The following is a 19511-nucleotide window of genomic DNA, read 5'->3' as shown; positions in this document are numbered from 1 at the left end:
GCTCTTAACTTAAAACATTACACATGGTCAACCCCCAATTGACACATTTGATGCCACTCATGTTGTGTGTCTTAGATTTCTATACTATGTCTGGTTTTTTTCTGTTTTCTTAAGCAGAAATACCACTTTGACCACATAGTTGATTTCATAATTTTCAGGATTCAAAATCGAGATTTGTGATTAAGAATGATGGACTCATTTATCCCACCCCAACATGCATGTTAGTTGGGAATGAGATCTTATTTGTTAACACCATAAAATAAAATGTGTAATTTTAAGCAAATAATATTGCCGTAACTCAACTTTCAAAGTATTTAAAAGTATATGTAAAACTAATAATATTACTAAAAAACTATGGACTAGAGGAAAAGCCAAATATTTAATCGTCATGTAGTGCGTCCCGTTGAATATTGGAGCAAATAATTCTGAGTCTATGAAGTCGTATATATTAGTAGTTTAGATAACTAGCTAGTACGATTACTAACGGGGGAAATCACAATTATATATAGTACTTATATACATATTTTATTTAGTAGGCGTTTGACCGTGTGATTTTATCTCATGATATGAAATCATGAGATGAAATCATCGTTTGGACATGCTGTTTATTTTGATTTCATCTCATGATTTCATATCATGAGTGAAATCTCAAATTCACCAAAAATCATGATTTGAGAATGTCAAAACATGATATGGGATTTTTCAAATATAAAAATTGACGCACAAGTTTATATTTTGTAAAAATAACTCATGTTTAATTTATTTATATCTACTAGCTATTTGTTCATATGTAAATAAAATTTATGGTTTATATCATTACTTTTAAAACCGTTTATATCTCATATAACGATTATTCACTCCAATCAATTCTTAGTTTACCATTTATATTCACCAAATTTATTATTTTTGATCAAATTTACTATTACTTCATTCAAATCAATATTTAATAATAATAAAAAAAATTCCATCATTATATTGAGTGGAGAAGACTAATCACTATGGTTAGTGGCATTAATTGCAAAAATAATTTCCTTAGCCACTAACAACTTGAACACTACAACTTATATTCAATTTTTTTTTTATTGAATAAATAAAGGTTTGATCAATAAATGTTGTGTTTTTTAGAATAACTTTGTGATAATGTATAATGCGATTTTCTAAACTTTTGTTTATTTAGTAAGATTGTATAAACAATTGAGACAATTTTGATAGTTTTACAACTTATGGAGTTTTTATGTTTATGAGAAAACATACAACATAAAAAATTCAAATCGTATGTCCAAACAAAACTTCAACTTGATCTCATAATTTTATATCATGATTTCATATCGCATGGCCAAACTGGCCCTTAGTATTATATATGATACCATGGACGCAGTACGTGGAGTCCGAAGAGTGATAGTGTGTAACGTAGAATTGTAGATCTAGTAAATTTAGTAGAAAAATTATTTCTGATAAATTCTCGGACCTCGACTTAAAAAAAGCTTTAAAAAAAAAGCAGTAATAACATCAATAAGATAATAAGATAAAAAGCGAACCAAATTATATTAACAGTAACATAAAAATAGGTCAGTGGAAATTAAGTTGTTAAATATATGATCAGTTAATAAGTAGGTGGGTACAACGTGGTCGTCATTATTAATTCTAGATTAGTGCTAAATGGTTCTTACAGTTGTTAAGCTAGAAAGCCTTTTAATTTCATGATTATATATATGCCATGATCAAATTAAAGTTCTAAAGCTAACGCGTGGCTAGATTCCTGCTGTCATTAATTAGTGATCACACCGTAACAACATTAGTGAGTATAATTTTGTTGTTTAATTAATAAATCCCAGCAGCCGTTTGAGCCGAAAGTTTTAAAAATGCTAATCTCTTTAATTTGCAAATGGGGAGGGGGACCAATATATATAAACACCTGCATACGACACATTGTTGAATCCATATTATTCTCATCTTTTACTCCACAACTTAAAACATGAAAATAACACTATAATTTGATCCCTCCTTTACTGAAGTTTTATTTTGATTCTTCTGATATTTGATTAAAGATATATATATATATATAATTTAATTTTAAGTAGTTAATACGTGTGTTTTTGATCATTTTATATATAGAAAATATATTATTGTAAAAAAGGGCAGCTTGGTGCACTTAAGCTTCCGCTATGCGCAGGGTCCGGGGAAGAGCCCGACCACAAGGGTCTGTTGTACGCTGCCTTACCTTGCATTTCTGTCAGAATAGTTTCCAAGGCTTGAACCCGTGACCTCCTGGTCACATGACAACAACTTTACCAGTTACTCCAAGGCTTCCCTTCCTAAAAAATATATTAATTGTGTTTAGATTATTTTAGAGCTATGTTAACAACATAGATTTAACCCAACGCATGAGTCATTAAAGATTTAAGTACTCAAATATCAGAAGAATCAAAATAAAACTTCAGTTAATACGTGTGTTTTTGATCATTTTATATATAGAAAATATATTATTGTGTTTAGATTATTTTAGAGCTATGTTAACAACATAGATTTAACCCAACGCATGAGTCATTAAAGATTTAAGTACTCAAAATTCATTTGATTACAAGCAGAGAGATCAAAAGTACACATCGTTTTTAATTAATTAAAGGTTTTAAATTTAATGCTAGGTCACAAAGGTCAAATTTAGAATTATTAATATTTAAAAGACTAAAAGCACAATTTTCCCTTAGAAAGAAAAAAAAACTGTATTTCTAGTTACTCTCCATATTTCAATTTATAAGATGCAATTTGATTGAGTAATAGATTTAAGTAAGAAAGAGGTTTAGAATTTCTGGTCTAAAATATGTCATTAAACTGATTTTTAAATATAAAAAGATGACATTCTTTTTGGAATAGACTAATAAGAAAAATAATGTAATATAGAGTTATAGACGACCACAAAATGTTTGGGTTGTCGTTGTTTTGGTTGGAATATACAATTGCTCATAAGCTTATCTAAACCTCCATGCAAACCTAATTAGAAGTCACGCGGATCAACGAAAATGACTGATGAAGAAGAAACTCGTGACTCCATCCAATCATCCGGAGATTCATTGACATCAAGTTTCTTCATGCACCATAAATCTCCCCATGAAAACTTGTTCCATCGCGGGATTGCCTCTCTAACAGGATCGTCAAGCCCAACTTCAGACACCAACAGACGACACTCTTTATCATTTCTCCCCATATTGTGCGCGAACGCATAAAGTGATTTCATGAGCCTTGGACCATCTTTGCCTTCCATGTGAATTCCATACAACAAATAAAACCCAAACGACTTAAAAATATTAGGAATCGAAGGAACCCTTAGCCATGGCATCCACGAATCCAAAACCCTAGTCCCTAGACAACAGGCATATTTTAGCGACGATATGCCTCTCACTTGTAGCTTGTATATTTCCTTAGTGTTCCACACACTTAGTATAGCAAAAGTTGGTGGAAAAGATCCACTTTTTGGATCCCAATTTAGGAGGGTTTTCTTTGGTACGGCCATGAAAGTACCAAAATTAAGCTTGTTATCTAGGATATGGTCTATATCTTTGGGAAAAAACTCCGAGTTTGCGAAAATACGTCGATAGAATGACTCAGAGAGTTGTGGTGAAACTCGAACGATGGCAATGTCGGATGCAATAGGCTTGAAGTGAGCATGAACTGGTTGTACTAACACGGAAGGAGTGCGAAATTTCGCGTAATTGCATTTCGATGTGAATAATTTGATCGAAGCTTGGTTGTTACTGTCCGTCGCCATATAAGCATATTTTGCTCCATTTATTTTGCTCCAACCTTCTAGCTTCTCAACTAGTTTTGTTCCAATGCCAAGCCTCCTAAAGTTTATCATCAAAATATTGTAATCAATAAAGATATATTTGAATATACTATAGTTAGAAAAAAGGTGTGATGGGAAATAAAACATGTTTAGACGACGACTTTGTATAATTTACTAAAGTCTAAAAGGTCTTTAAAATATGGTAAAAAGTAGGAGACATTTTTTTTTTGCCTTGCTCTAGTCATTTTGGGTGTCTCCCATTGATGTTTGTAAAGTTAAATTAAAGGTGCTTTAATTTGGCCCATGCATATTTAACTTATTCAAACATACTGTGAATTAAAGAATATGTTCTGATAACGACATAATTTCCCATAAAATACTGGTAAAAGAGCATCATTTTGCGTAGATTATGAACTTAATTGGATAGTTGCGTTTGTGTTTTCCTTAAGATTTATAGTATAGATTCTAATATTCCAACGATATCTACGCCAATACACAATATTATTTGAGTAACGTGATAGTATAAATAATATTTTACACTGACGATGAAATAATTAAGTAGTACCATAAATGGTAATATACCTGTGGTGGGATGAAACACGGAGGCCAAGAATATAAGCAATTTTTACATAAACTGGACATGGAGTTGAGCCTTTGTTTCCTCTAGTGACAGTCTTTATACAGCCTCTAATTATCCCAACAATTTCTCCATCGTTTCCATATTCAGCTACCTGAATTGTAAGTCACTTTATAAATTCTCGTACTTCAAATACATAATATAAATTGAAACAGAAGAAATAATTACGTACCAACATGACATGTAAGGGGAGATTGCGAATACGACTAATGGGGTCACCCATGAGGTCAGTGAACAACGATGGTTGCCCTCGTTGTCCAAAATCACACTGTCCTTCCAATTCTTCCACAGCCAACTTGTCCTTCTCTTCATCGTATTGTCTTACAACAATTTCTGTTTTCTTATTATTAGTATCATAAGTTGCCAAATTCTCTTCTGAGATATTAAGAGACATTCACCTAATCCTAATATAGAGTGGGGAATGTTTGATACTATATGATTGAGCTGCTAATAAAATTTGATCTTATATCATCCTATATATATACCTGCAGCTTGTACTATACTTTGGTCCTTTTAATTATTTCATGTTAATTAAAGTAAGTGGGACCTTCTAACTTGATGACATGGCACCATCACCGGTTTTGGTTGAATTAGATTTAAAAGTTTATCATTACTATTTGTTTGACTATAGATTTTGAATTAGATTTCAAAATGTTTATCTTCAACTATTTGTTTAACCATAAATTTTAAATCAGATATTAAAAAATATCTTCAAATATTTATTTGATCATAAATTTTGAATCAAATTTTGTAAATCCGTCTTCAAAAATTTTCAACATCCAAACTAGAGCTGAATATATAATAGTTGATTCATATTTTAAAAGATCTATAATATATTCCTAATGCTAAAGGTAAAGAGGTGCATGTATCTATGCTATAGCTAATAATTTATTACCCAATTGATGGAGATTGTTAGTCTTAAGCTAGTGAATGGTATTCCAATAATTGTTTCTCCATGAGATTGTCATCTTGCGTTTGATGCATGATGGTGGTAATGAATAATGTTAGAGTCCCACATCGGTATATGGGACTTGGTCCTCTTGAACAAGCCTTAATAGATATTTTGAACTAGTTTTTAGAATCGAATTAAATTCAATATCCTTTTTTTTCCTTCTATCATGGTATATTAGGTCATAAATATCGAGTTTAATTAAGTCCAAATTTTAATACTTATAAAATATGGTATCTCTTTCTTAATTAATACATTCGAGTGTGGTAAGATATGATTATTAATAAGAGATATCAGGTTTGAATGATGGAAATGGAGAAAGCATTGATAAGGAATACACTTTCATTAATTCTAAGTTTTGGAAGGAAGATTCGTTATGAAGAAATTCTGATTCATATCTTTGATAGTACCTTCATATTTTAAGTAGTTATAAAATAAATATTGTAAAGGTAATTAAGGAAAAGGGGAATAGCATGAGAGAAAAGCAAGTAGAAAAAGGAAAGGGGTACCACTAATTATGTTTAATTTGAATACAACAATGGTTTAATTAAGTGACAAAGTTATTGTTAGCTCTAGGATGTACTTTCTTATTGGATGTGGAGATAAAAGTAGTTTCTTGGATCAATAATTGGGTTGGGTTGGTGAGAATCGTGGCCAAACAGAGAGGGGGTTTATTGGCTAACATGTGGAGGGGGGGCTTATTAAGTGATAATTAAATCACATGATGTTTCAATTTATAATTAATCCATTTGCACTCTGCCCCTTTGCTTTTGTGCCCAAAAATAATGGCTGATGACATGAACAAAAGTGGACAAGTGTTGGATGGATGAGAACGCACCACGCTCTCTTTTTCTTTCTAAAAAATATTCAGTAATTAAAATTTATAGATATCAATTAATCAGATTTGCATCATATGACATAACTCAATTTGAAGAGAAGTGCTTTTTGTTAGAATAATATTCTCTCCATTTTCAATATTCAAATCTACCCAATTAAGGGGAAGCTGCATTTGCAATATTTAAATCTGAATTCTTTGATCAAAATAATTTTCGTGCCTAATTCAAATTTGCATTATATGACATGACTCAATTAAGAAAAAAATGTTCCTTATAAAATAAAATTCTCTCCGATCTCAATACTCAAATTTCAACTTTTTAGTCAAAAATGAAGTAATTCTATTGAATGTCAAACCTAAAATTAAAATTTAAAAAGTTCAAAATATACTAAAAAGGTAAATATACGAAGAATCTAACATGATTCACAATGTAATATGTATATAAATAGTTTCTTTTACCTATTTATCTCAAATCTAAAATCTGTTAATTGATTAATTCAAATTCACAATACACTTGCCTCATTTAACGGAAAGCATCCTCTATCATTATATTCATTATTTTCAAATTTCAAATTCAAAATATTTAACTATAGATGAAAAAATTCTATCCATCCCCACAATTAGGGGTGTACATGGACCTGGTTGGTTCGGATTTTTTATAAACCAAACCAAACAATTTGTGTCGGGTTATTAAATCTATAAACCAAACCAAACCAATAAAGTCGGGTTTTTCGATATTAATTTTTCTCGGGTTTTTCGGGTTATTCGGATTTTTTCGGGTTTCTCGGGTTTTCATAGTATCTAATAAAAAATAAAGAGCGGTGCTTCTTAAAAAAAATTCTAGTACAAAATATCAACATATAAGATGAAGGCAGAACACTGTTTGAAGTTTTAACTTTATAATATAACTTTATAAGATGAGCTTTTTTTGTATATTATTTAGATGAGCTTCTCAAGTCCAAAACTAAATGTAAGAAAGAAAAAACAATTATGAAAATTTTTAAAAATATATATATAAATTACATTTTAATAAATTTTTTTATGTATAACATAATTTAAGAGTAGTATATCTATAATCGGGTCGGTTTGGGTTCGGTTTGACTTTTTTTAGTTAAAACCAAACCAACCCTATAATGGTCGGGTTTTTTTTCCAAACACCAAACCAAGTCAAACCAAACCACTAGTCGGGTTTTTTTCCGGTTTGATTTGGTTTGTCGGTTTGGTGCGGTTTATCGATTTGCCCTGTACAGCCCTACCCACAATCATCATGTGGCACACACCAATCTTTCTTTTTAAAGTCCTATAAAATTATTTCTTCATGTGTCAAATGTTAACGATTGAATTGTTGATGATAACCCGCCGCCTAGCTAAAAAAACAAAGATTTTCTCCACATGAAATCTGAACCTACTGGATTAATTAGTAGCTAGGGTAGTTTACCTATATCGACATCTTCCTTTTAATTGGATACTCATAAATCTAACCCTAATTACTAGTCCTCCAAAAATTAATTATATAATGTGATTAAGGCAAGTAGCCTAGAAATAGAAGGCTATATATAAGTTATAGCCTATAAACGATATCTAATTAATAAATCTCTTTTCTTGATCTCATTAAGTATTTTAAAAATTTTAATCCTTCAGGTTCGAGCACGCCAAACAGAATAGGCCATGCATTAAAGCTATATACACTTATAATATTAAAATATTTAAATAATTAAGTTACTTATCAAGTAATTGCAGGTTAACATATTTATTAAGCCTTAATTGGTGATGTGGTAAAAATAGTAACTAAGGTGGTATCAAAGATTAAAATTCTACTGTTGATATATATGATTTAAATTCATTTTTCTATTAATGAATTTAACTCATATCGTCATATTGGCGGATTTTGATAAAATTTATATATGTATATACACAAAATAAAAAAATAAAAGCAATAGCACACGTTAATATATATTAATTAAATCCGAAGATGATTCTAACTTATACCGGTGACTTTTTTTAAACTTAATTATATATATGCAATCACTTCTTTATATTTAGGGTTTGATTTGAATTACTAAAGCAGAAGCTGAAATTAAAATATAAGAGTAAATATTATGCACGTGATGATGAGGATAATATGACTATGTCCTATATATATATTCCACCTTTTTTAAAAATAAAAAAAAGATGATACCTGTAATTGCTTCTAATTAGTTCTATCTTATCTAAAAAGCATGTTCTAAGTTGAATGCATATATTTCTTAATAACCATTTGTCTAAAATTGATTCTCTATTTGATTCTCTAAACAATGAGAAAAAATAAATGGAGTTCTAATTAATGAAGAAAATTTTTGGAGGAGAGGATCAAGAAATGATGATATGATAAGGTAAAATAAGCAAATATTTAGTAGCACTAAAGCATATTCTTTTTCAATGTATTTCTAATGCTCAAAGGAGAATATATTTTGGAAAGCGTCAATTAATTGTGTGGTATATATGATTAAAACGTAATCTTGTTCTTAATCACTTTTCCAGATTTCTTCTAATTTCCATCCTTTTCTGTAATGTCCAAGTTAGGTCATAGGTACAACTTGTAGCTTTAATTTAATTTATATTATATAGTTGAATATGAATTAATACCATACTCTGACCTCATTGCCATCGTCTTAATTTATAATATAATGCTTATGGTGGCTGAATCTTATCATTTAGTAAGTAAAGTAAACATAGCTACTTTCTCATAATAACTATTAAGACTATTGAATCATGTTTTGAAAATATTGCTTAGAGAATAATAATGACAACAGAGAAGAGAATATGTGCAAGCTCATTCATATTGCCTGCCGTCCTTAGCCTAAATAATGGAGCAGAGTTCCTGAGAATTAGTTGATAGGAACAAGCAGCTTCGTATCTCTTATTCTTCCCGAACCCCACTTATTGAATTACATGAATTTTTTGTTGTTTTTGTTATTGGATTATGATACACCAGTCGCAACGTGATCAATACTTAGCCAGAGTAAATTCCAGTTGGGAAATAAAAGAATTGAATAGTGTGAATTTGTTTTTTACTACACATGTTTTAAATGAAAGTCGACAAGGAAATAAATATTTAATGAAACAAAAAAAAATCAGAATCAAGAAATTTTTATGAATTATCAATTATTGTAATTTTTAGTATTCTTTTTATATAGTTTTTAAATATTATTTTTTTGGGTTTTCCATTCGGTGTTTGGTATCATATTGGAGCCCGACTAAATCCGGATTCACGAGACCTCTGGATAAGAATAAAAGAGTACGTATCACTCCACCACAACATTTGTCGGTGTTTCCAAACATACTTAACAAGAGTCTCTTTTGCGCCGCCTTCTTTATAAAAAGTAAATCTTATTTCATAAAAAAAAATATAAGTTTCATATTTGATTAACGGTTAAAATTTAAAAAAATGACTCTTGAAATTGTTGTTGTTGTTGTTGACTCTTGAAATTCGATCAATATCACATAAATTAAGAAAATGGAAGTACAACACTAATCTGATTCAATAGTTTTTCGAGTGATTTCATTTTCTTAAAGTGGATGAAGCTGAAATCTCGTTTTTTTTTTGTTTTTAATGTTTTTCCTTATGGCTTTATACTATATAGCTCAAGGAGTTATTGAGATTTTCATGCAGTAATGCTACTAATGGAACGCCCAAAAAAATAATAAAAAGTTCAAGCTCTTTGTTATTAGCCACTTCACCTTTTTAAAGTCCCAATCACTTTTCCTTTAATGTCTTTTTGCAAGCCCTTTTATTTAAGTTTTTTATTTTTTTATACTAGATTACTCAGAAGAGAGCATCGGAGGAACAATAAAATTGTCTTCGCATAATTTATAAGTCACATATTTAAATTATAGATATAGTCACTAATTTTTGTATTAAGGTAGATTGTCTACATTACATTTCTTAAGGTGCGATTCTTACACATACCTTGCATAAATACAAAATATTTTGTACTTTGGACTGGTTTTTTTTTTTTTAAAAAAAATATATACTATGGTTACTTAGTCACAACGTATGATAATGATTTATGGATAGTACTGTCTCACTATGTTTTTGTTTTGTTTAATTTTGGTTACTTAGTCCCAACGGATGATAATGATTGATAGCTAGCAAGTGTTTAATGATGTTTTGATTCTATTTTTTATTTATACATTTCCTATATGTCTTGCTTTTATCTTAAAAAAGTTGATCCCACTTGCAAATTTCAGCTTGATGATAAATAATAGTAGTGACTTGCTGACACTAAACTTTACAAGATTATTCCAACTTCATGTAATATAGATATTTCATTCATGGAATAAACAACTTTAATTTTATTTGATTTGTTGTTTAGTATGCTAAAATTAAGATTTTTCTTACTTATACTAGTACTTGTAGAGTTTCTCCAAAGCATCTTAGATTCAATTTTCACTTTTCCGTCAATTATATATTCAATATCTAGAGTATGCAAAAATTAAATCGATCAATAAATCGAATTGAAATAATGTTATTGATTTATTGCTATTGGATTATTGGGTTAACGGTTATTTAATGAATTTTTATTAAAAAAACTATTGGGTCATCGATTTAGTATTGGTTTTTTAATATTAGGTTATTGGGTAAACCGATAACCTATTAAAACTATAACAATTTACTATTTTAATTTTTACTCATACATAAATATCAAAGTATCAAACAAAAGATATTAATATAATCACTATATCAGACTATCAGTACCCTACATAATTCACAGTTCACACTAGTTTACCCTTTAGGCTTTAGTATTACTTTAGGTTCACAACGTCAAAATCTAAAGAACTAAGGACGGCGACAGCTATGGATTGCAATAACAACGACAAGGGTTAGGCGATGGCTAGAGTTGTAAATTGTGAGTATTCACAACAAGAACGTCTGATTTGCTTGTTTCGTTGTATGCTTGTACCGCGTCAAATTATTGAAGAAATCGTATATTTGTCTTGATAGCATTTTTTATTGGTTAAACCGAAAACCGAACTGTTAAAGACCAAAGCAGATAAGCCGAAAATCGATAACAAATATCTTATTGATTTGGTTATCGGTTTAGCATATTTAAAAATTGAAAACCGATAAATCAAACCAATAATACTTAAACTGAATCGAACTGACCGATGCACACTCCTACCAATATCTAATATCATTGGTTTGATAAAATCGGACTCACTCCGTGTAGGATTGATTAAAAAAATATTAGTCAACTATCAAAATTTCTCTTTATCCAAAACACAAGATATACTAAAATTGGGAGCGAAGCGAGCAATATGGGGAGCGAGGCGAGCGAGATAGTCATGGGATAGATACATGCGGATCATACTAGACACACACTAGATACATATATTTCATATTTGTATCTATCTGGTGTGATTCACATGTATCTGATATACATAGGAGAATGGCGAGTGAGATGGAAGGGAGGCGAGTGGGATTTGTCTATGTGTCTCAAATACATGCTCCATTTGGATACAGTGTATTTAGAATAAATTACACCTAATTTTAATCTCATGTACCTTGAGATATATGTATCTGAATTTATTTGGACACACCAAAATCTAAGAAGATTCATAATATTGTAAAATAATTTATCTAAGTAATTAACTCTAAACTAGTGGAATTTCTGTAAGATTTCCAAATTAAAACATTGAGCATAAATTGGGGAAGCAGGCCCATCGTATTTCTGAATTTCCATCAGTCTTTTTCTGATGGAAATTTTGAAGACGACCTCATAATGGGGATTTTGTTTTACAAGGCTTATGTATATTTTGAAGACGACCTCAAAATTGTTGATCCCACAATGTTCCAATTCAGAATTTCAAAAATAATGAAAGATCATTGCTCAGAACTCTAGAAAGGTCCATTTAAAGACTCAAAATTTGGACCTAAAATATTATGAAATTAGTGAACTTATCTACACTTTGCACGGTTATAAACGATTATAAGATGTTAATGAAGAAAAATTGTTGGATAGTAGTTATGTGACTCTCAAGTCCCAGCAAAGTCATAAGTTGTTATTTTGGACCAAAAAAATTATAAATCTACGATAATAAAAAAATCATATAAAATATAAAACAAAAATTATGGAGAGAACATGCAATAAATAAATATATAAATTATGAAGGCACAAATTTTCAAACTCTTGTCTACATTCATTCCCACAAGCCGATCATCATTCAATAACCTTTATTTTCTTATTCAAATCAAATTAAAACATGAATATAAGAAGTACGTATAAAAAATATAATAACTCTAATGTGATCATTTCTACACAGTCTTACAATGTCTTTATTTATAGGGCTACAATATGAATACCTAAATAATATCATGACTATCAATTATTTTAAGATATTTTTTTTCTTCACGGAGGAAATGAAAGGTCAAAGTAGTAAATATTTAGTCTTTTAAATTTTATCAAAAACAGAAATAAAATAGTACATTTTAAGACATTTAAGTTTTTACAATAAAGAATATAAATGAATGCAGGGATGGTACTACAACAACAACAACAACAACCCAGTGAAATCCCGCAACGTGAGGTCTGTGGAGGATAAAGTGTATGCAGACCTTACTCATATCAAGGTAGGACGGCTGTTTCCGGAAGACCCTCGGCTCAATAAAAGCATAAACAGAGGTTAGATAAGGCTAAGAAGTTCAAAACGATATGGGAAAGCAAGTAACGAGCAGGGATAGTAATTAACACATTTTTATATAATAATAATAATAATAATAATAATAATAATAATTATAAAAAAAAAAAGATAAATAGGATTCTTAGCCAAAAAAAGGTATCAATTTTATCCACTCATTTTTGTTGTTTTATCTCTTATTTTTTTATTATTATCTAAATAACTATTCATATTTTTAATTTTGTCTCGATCCTTAATTTTAGTATTTGTTTTATATTTTATTAATTAATTTTTTCTTTCTTTTTCTCTTTTCCTTCCTCTATTCTACTTACCAGTAATTTTTTATAGTAAGAAAAAAGCATCTTCCTCAGAATCTTAATCATAAGAAAATAGATGAAAAAAGAAATATAAAATCAATGTACAATATATACCTATTATTATTAATTCTTTTATTATTTTTTAAAATAAATATAAAAAAGAGCAAATCTTTAAATAAAATGTAAATGGCTCTTCGAAACCGCAAAAACTATCATAAAAAGGTCATATTTCAATATCTAAACATATATTCATTTCTTTAATCTATCAATAGTAGTGTTTGAATCTTGTTACTACAATAATTAATTTCCTTCTAACGAAGGTACAAACAAAATGCATATACCTTCCAAACTTAGAAAATTACATTGAAAGAACACAATACACATACCTTCATTAAGATTTCAATCATAAGAAATAAGATCGAAAAAATAATAATGAATCAATGCATAATTTTTGAGCTCTTGTCAACATGCCTTTTGACTAATTGATCAACATCTAAGAGCCATTTTCGTTGAGTCATGCTTTACTATAATAATAATACAAAGGAAAATACGATTTTAATATGAAATAAAAAGAATAATCTTGAGTAGGAGTTTCATAAAACTAAAAAAAATTATGAATATATATGGACAAAATATACAAATCTTTAAAGAAAACATAAATAGTTTTATGTATAATAATATTGTCGAACCTTGGTTAGTAGTTATTAGTATTACACAAAATTACAATAACTAATTTGCATCTAAACAAACATACAGACTTCAATAATAAAAATTATAAAAATTCAAATTAAATAAGTTACATGGAGAAAACATAAACACACACATTTTCCTGGGGACTTTATCATAAGAAAATAGATAAAGGGAAGAATACAAAATAAGTGCCCACTTTCTGGAGCTCTTGACCGACACACTCTTTGACAAATTAATCAACATTCAAGAGTATTCTTCATTGTGTCAAGTTAAAGCATGAATTTGATAACAAAATAATACTACAAAGACAATGAAATATAAAAAACAATCTTGAATTGAGATTTCATGAAACAAAAAACTTGTGATAATAGAATAATACTACAAAAAATAATGAAATATAAAAAATAATCTTGAGTTGAAATTGGGGTTTCATGAAACAAAAAACTTTTGAATTTATATTGATAAAAATGAAGAAATATCATAAAGTATCTTAAATTTTATAATTAAATAATTGGGGCTTATGAATATGAAAAGTTAAAAGCCATGGAATTAATGCTATTATTAAGATAGAAGTTTAATAGATATAAGTTATGGAGGTGAAACTTTAAAAATAAATAAAGAAGGAAAACACAAATAAAGAAGATAAAAGAATTACCTTTATATTATATAGAGATATAAATTTCTTGAATTGAATAAATAAAAAAGAAGTAAAAAAAAGAACAAAGAAAGGAAAGAAAGTGATTCAAGGAAATGTTATAAATATCATTAATGATGAGATTTAGGGAAGAAAATTGTAAAAAGAGATTTTAAAAATACCTTTATATTATATAGAGATATAAATTTTTTGAATTGAGTAAATTAAACAAAAAAACAAAGAAAAAAAGGAAAAGAAGTGATATAAGAAAATGATATGAATATCATTAATGATGAAATTTAGGAGGAGAATAGTAAAAGAAGAAATTAAGAAATATTATAGGAAAAGAGAATAATAGCATTAACGGTGAAAAAAATTAAATATAACTATTGATGAAGAAAGAATTAAATATGACTATCTTAAATATTTTTTTGTATTTTAAAATTAGAAAAATGATCCAAAAAAAAAATCACAAAAAAGATAAATAAAATTGAAACCCTTAGAGAGGGTCACGTCACCGTTTTCATATTCAGCTTTATTATTATATATAGATTGTCAGCACATCACCATTATGCGACCGCATAACGGGTATGCAGTCCACATTTAGGGTCAATCAAATCACAGACAAATTCCTTTGAGTAGATCAGGTTCTTGGTCGCATTCCAAGATTGTGAACAACATATCAGGAATGCTCACGGTCCTATTTTGACCCGATTTTTGGGTCCGAATCTTGTTATAACAATTTGGGTATCAATTTGCTCATGTTGACTCTTTCATCACTAATTTGATAATGTGGCATCATTCGAAACTGCTCGGAGCATTTGAGATTGCAAAGTGGGTCCTTCGGCTTCTTACTTCCTGTCGCTTTCTGCGGTCAGAGGACAAGGAATGCGGATTGCATTCTTGCTCTGCGGGTATTTGAGATTTGTAATTATAATCTCAAATCGCATGTCCAAATGCAAGCTTAGATAACTTCTTCTTTTTTCAATCAACCACTCACGATTTATTTATTACTCTCTTTGTCCCAACAAGGTTTGTCACAACTTTTTACTGTCATTTTTAAATATGTAAATTCTGTTGTTAAAAAAACTTAAAAGAGTCTATTTCGGATTCATGATCAATTTTACTCTTGAAATTCAAAATGGAACACTTAAATTGGGGTAGGAGTTAGTGCTATCACTTTATCATGGGAGTGCAAATATTGGCCAAAGAAGGAAAGTTCTAAGCTAGAACCAAATTCCACCTTAAAACTGAAAGGTACCCATAAGAAATATATGGAGCTTCTGATTAACTTATTTCCCTGGGGAATGTGAGGGAACATGATGAAATGCAATCAATTTTTAGAAAATTCCAAAACGAGGGACCAGTTATTGAGATAAAATTCGAGTACATTAACATTACGAATGTGGCAAATTTAGGGGTCATTTGATAGAGTGTATAAGAATAATGTTGAATAGAGTGTACAAATAATGTTGGTATTAGTTATGCCGAGATTATTTCTTATGCAGTGTTTGGTTCTGGTAATTTCTGGCTACAGAAACAATTTCCGAAATGGATGTTGCCGATCACTAATGCAACTTCGTGTTAGGATTACTTCTTGTCGAGAGGACATGACATCAAGTTGTAGTTCCTTACAGAACAAAGTTGTGGAACCAGTCCCAGAGGCTAGCTGAACAGGAAACTATTTCAGAAACTAAATTGCTCCCCACATTAGCGTATATTGGATTGTGAGAGAAAGAAAGAGAGCACTGAAGGCTTTGCAGTTGAGGAAAAAAGAACGAAAATATCTTTCCGCTTCTATTAATTACAATTGAGAAGAAAGTGGAATAGTAACAATTACAGGAGTACTTACTATATGGAAGAGAAGGAGGAAGAGGTAGTGTTTAGAAGATTGCGAGGGGCATGGTGAAAATTTGGACAGCGCTCTTCACAGCTTCAACATTGATATCAACCAATTTTCCAGTCTTTGATGAAATAGTTGCACATTTCTTTGCTTCTGCATTGGGAACAAAACTTCTAGCCTTATCCTCAGAGCAGAATAGCCCAATACTGCACAGAGAAAATGAAAGCATATTTCAGACACGGTTGCTGACCACCAGAAAGGTACTGAAACCGATAGTAAATAAAAGACTAGTGTATCAACTTCTCCACAGACAGCAAAAGGTGCAAAATTTCCCCCCCTTACAGCTTGTAGTACATGACATTACCTTGGCTTTCCTCGTGCGTGAGCAAGTTGTATGGCAGCTGTATTTGTAGCTATCACTCCAGCAGAGTCATCAACAAGAGCAGCAAGCTAAGGCAAAGAAATTTGTGGAGACTGTCAGTTTTCTAATGCTCAGCTTGCCATTTCCTTCTAGTATTTCATAAATTTCCTTATTTTCTTGTGGAAAGAGTGGTATATAGTTAAAGCTGTCACTAAACATGCAAGAGAAGCAGACTATTTCATTCGACTATACCCTTTGACTATAAGGTATATTGTCGCCATTATATCTCTGACTCTAACCAACTTATTAGTTTAAGGTTCTTCAACTAAACACTGATTCATCGGTCATTGATATCATGAAAATGGCTGAGGAAACAAACCTGTCCAGGGGTGGTTATGAACACTATACTAGCATCATAACCAACTGCATCTTCCACATTTTCTCTTTCCTTTTCATGCGGAATGACAAAAACTGGCTTCACTCCCCTGATCAAATGATAGTTCACAATCCATTAGTATATCTCTCAATTTTTCTTGCATTTGACGAAAAAGAATAATCAGTTAATTTGAGAACTCAAAAGATTAGATGAGCATGTAGTCAAGTCAGCCTTTTTTCCGACAAAGAATAAAATACTGACATCATACCTAATATCTTCTGCTATCTCAGCCCATATCTCAATTGGGAGCAAGCTATCAACATCACCCCTTGACTGCATAGAGGCTTTTGAATCTGATTTAATCCCATGAATCACAATATATTTGCCTTTCTGTGCACCAACATTCTTATATTTTGCCTCTACAACCTCCCTAACCTTTCTTGGGATTGAAACTTTAAGTGGAGGTAAAGGTTGTCGTGGTACTTTACGAGCTGGTCTGCCCAACCAATCAACCAGCTGACGGTACCTGTTTCAGAAAAGTACATGCGATACAAACTTTGACGAAGTACAACTGTTGTACTTTTCAAACTCCCTATTTTGGAATGAATCTTCAGTTGAGTCAAAAAATCAAATTATTAGTTGGAACGTCTACTTACATATGATATCCACCCTCAGAAAGATTCATGCTTTCTGGTGTAAAAGTTTCTGACAGAAACAATCCCGCTCCTGCAGAATTCACATTTGGGTAAATGTAGCTAACTCTGTCGCGGGCAGTTGACATAAACAAAAATACTGCATGTCCAATCCCTGCCAGTTTGGTCGACAAGATCATATCATAGTACCTACTCTGAAACAAACCATGCAGTAGAGCAAATAACTTAGCCAAAAAAAATGACCAGAACTCTCTATTCATAATGCAGGTAGCAAATTTCTTTTATCTCCATCTGGCTAAACAAGACGATTAATATCTTGAAGCTAATGTAAGCAATTCTTTTCCAAATGTGGTCTGCTCGACTTTTGAATTATCTGCAAACGTATAGTTACTATTTTATCAAAAATTCACCACACTATAGAGGTTCGGAGAGCACTCAATATGTGAATCGTGATTCAAGAGCACAGCACCAGTCTTTTCCAGACAAATATTAAAAGTAATAAAAAGCAGTTTGAAGTACCAAGGTCGCTTAGCTACACAATCAAGGGAGCGAATTTAAGTTCTATCCACTGACGAAGTAATACATATTTACACAATCAGGTTACTCATAAGGTAATTAGAGGTAAATCTTCGCACCAAACCAAGTTTCCATATAATGTTTGATGTTTCTCTAATTTTAACCAGCAATATGATTAATTGTATGCATCAAGATACAACAAGTATCAGACTTCGAATGAAACAACTTGTTTTAACCTCTATTGCTCGTACTCTTCAAAAAGGTTAGATTAATATGTGTCAAATCCTTCAAAAATAGTGCACATAAAAATCCGACACGGGTGCAATAACATATTAGAAGAGTCCAAGGAACGTAGATTTTAAATAATGATATGTCGATGTTAATAGAATGGCGTCAAACCTTAATAATTCCAACCATATCTGTATACTCAGCTGGTTCAGGAAAATCATCATCCAGATCATATGCATTAGCCCACCTCACATTTTTATTCATCTCAAATGTCTGTTTTCCCCTGGCTGTTGCAAGAATATCCACTTGAACACCAGGGTACCTATCCTTAATCATCTGAATTGCTGGAAAAAACAGCAAATTCTCATAAACCCCACCATCAATAACACAGCAACATCTCCTAACATCACCTCTAATTTTCAAACCCAATGAAGCAATTTCAACAGAGTATCCCATTGGGAATTTGAGGAATCCATATGGGTTATCAGGATTATCAGGAGGCCTTGGATCTTCATCTTGTTTACCATCAGAAAAAAGTGAACCATACTCCATTTCAGGATCATCACCATAGTCAAAAGGGTCAAGCCATGGATTTTTTTTCTTGGCATTGGGGCAAAAATTCACTGATTTTCTGGCAGAAAAAGTGGTTTCCAATGGATTGTTGTTCAAGAAAGGTAGATTTGTGACATGGGTTAGAGGAAAATAAGGTGGATTAGTAAAGAAAGGAGAAATGGACTTAGGTAGTAGACTAGTAGTAGCCATTTGAGTGTATCATAATTTTCTGCAACTTTTTTTGGGGGGGATAGCTAAAAACTATAGCAGAAGCTGACGTTGGATTTGAATGTGTGAAGGTTGTTAGATAAGTAGGTCCCACTGTTTTCCTTTTGTTCCTGCCCTGTCCTGTACTACTATTTTTTTTGGGTTTCAATCTAGTGTCTGTTATATGTGTTCGAACCTTCACTAATTTAAATTTACGCTTCATCAATCGGAAAAACATTAGTAGACTTTGCACAATTTTGCCCTCAAAGCAT

The 19511-nt window shown here is 30.8% G+C and overlaps 2 protein-coding genes across 3 annotated transcripts; both read right to left on the bottom strand.

Annotated features, from left to right (window-relative positions):
• Positions 1-2934: 2934 nt before the first annotated feature.
• On the bottom strand, positions 2935-4843 carry LOC129895892 (probable N-acetyltransferase HLS1). The gene is made up of 3 exons (XM_055971674.1): positions 4594-4843; positions 4367-4515; positions 2935-3842 (listed from the first exon to the last, which is right to left on the bottom strand). Exons 1-3 carry the CDS (start codon positions 4813-4815, stop codon positions 2996-2998), a joined length of 1218 nt encoding a protein of 405 aa, XP_055827649.1. The 5' UTR covers positions 4816-4843; the 3' UTR covers positions 2935-2995.
• An 11326-nt stretch (positions 4844-16169) lies between these two features.
• Positions 16170-19310, bottom strand: LOC129895738 (photosynthetic NDH subunit of subcomplex B 1, chloroplastic). Of its 2 annotated transcripts, none has more exons than XM_055971498.1 (6): positions 18667-19310; positions 17740-17930; positions 17352-17609; positions 17087-17192; positions 16711-16796; positions 16170-16552 (listed from the first exon to the last, which is right to left on the bottom strand). In XM_055971498.1, the coding sequence occupies exons 1-6, from the start codon at positions 19240-19242 to the stop codon at positions 16387-16389; spliced, it is 1383 nt and encodes a 460-aa protein (XP_055827473.1). In that variant the 5' UTR covers positions 19243-19310; the 3' UTR covers positions 16170-16386. The 2 variants fall into 2 exon arrangements, with proteins under 2 accessions (XP_055827473.1, XP_055827471.1); XM_055971496.1 differs by having other exon boundaries at positions 18652-19308.
• Between the last annotated feature and the right edge of the window lie 201 nt (positions 19311-19511).

Source organism: Solanum dulcamara, chromosome 7 (genome assembly GCF_947179165.1).
Source record: "Solanum dulcamara chromosome 7, daSolDulc1.2, whole genome shotgun sequence".
NCBI lineage: Eukaryota > Viridiplantae > Streptophyta > Magnoliopsida > Solanales > Solanaceae > Solanum > Solanum dulcamara.
This window is presented reverse-complemented; position numbering and strand designations above follow the sequence as displayed.

Excerpts from the sequence above, each read along its gene's own strand:
- LOC129895892 (XM_055971674.1), bottom strand. The coding sequence starts at position 4,815 with ATGTCTCTTAATATCTCAGAAGAGAATTTGGCAACTTATGATACTAAT. Across the intron at positions 4,516-4,593 it reads TCCCCTTACATGTCATGTTG|GTAGCTGAATATGGAAACGA; the intron begins GTACGTAATTAT and ends CTTACAATTCAG. Across the intron at positions 3,843-4,366 it reads CGTGTTTCATCCCACCACAG|GAGGCTTGGCATTGGAACAA; the intron begins GTATATTACCAT and ends GATAAACTTTAG.
- LOC129895738 (XM_055971496.1), bottom strand. The coding sequence starts at position 19,242 with ATGGCTACTACTAGTCTACTACCTAAGTCCATTTCTCCTTTCTTTACT. Across the intron at positions 17,193-17,351 it reads GAGATAGCAGAAGATATTAG|GGGAGTGAAGCCAGTTTTTG; the intron begins GTATGATGTCAG and ends TCATTTGATCAG. Across the intron at positions 16,797-17,086 it reads TCATAACCACCCCTGGACAG|CTTGCTGCTCTTGTTGATGA; the intron begins GTTTGTTTCCTC and ends TCTTTGCCTTAG.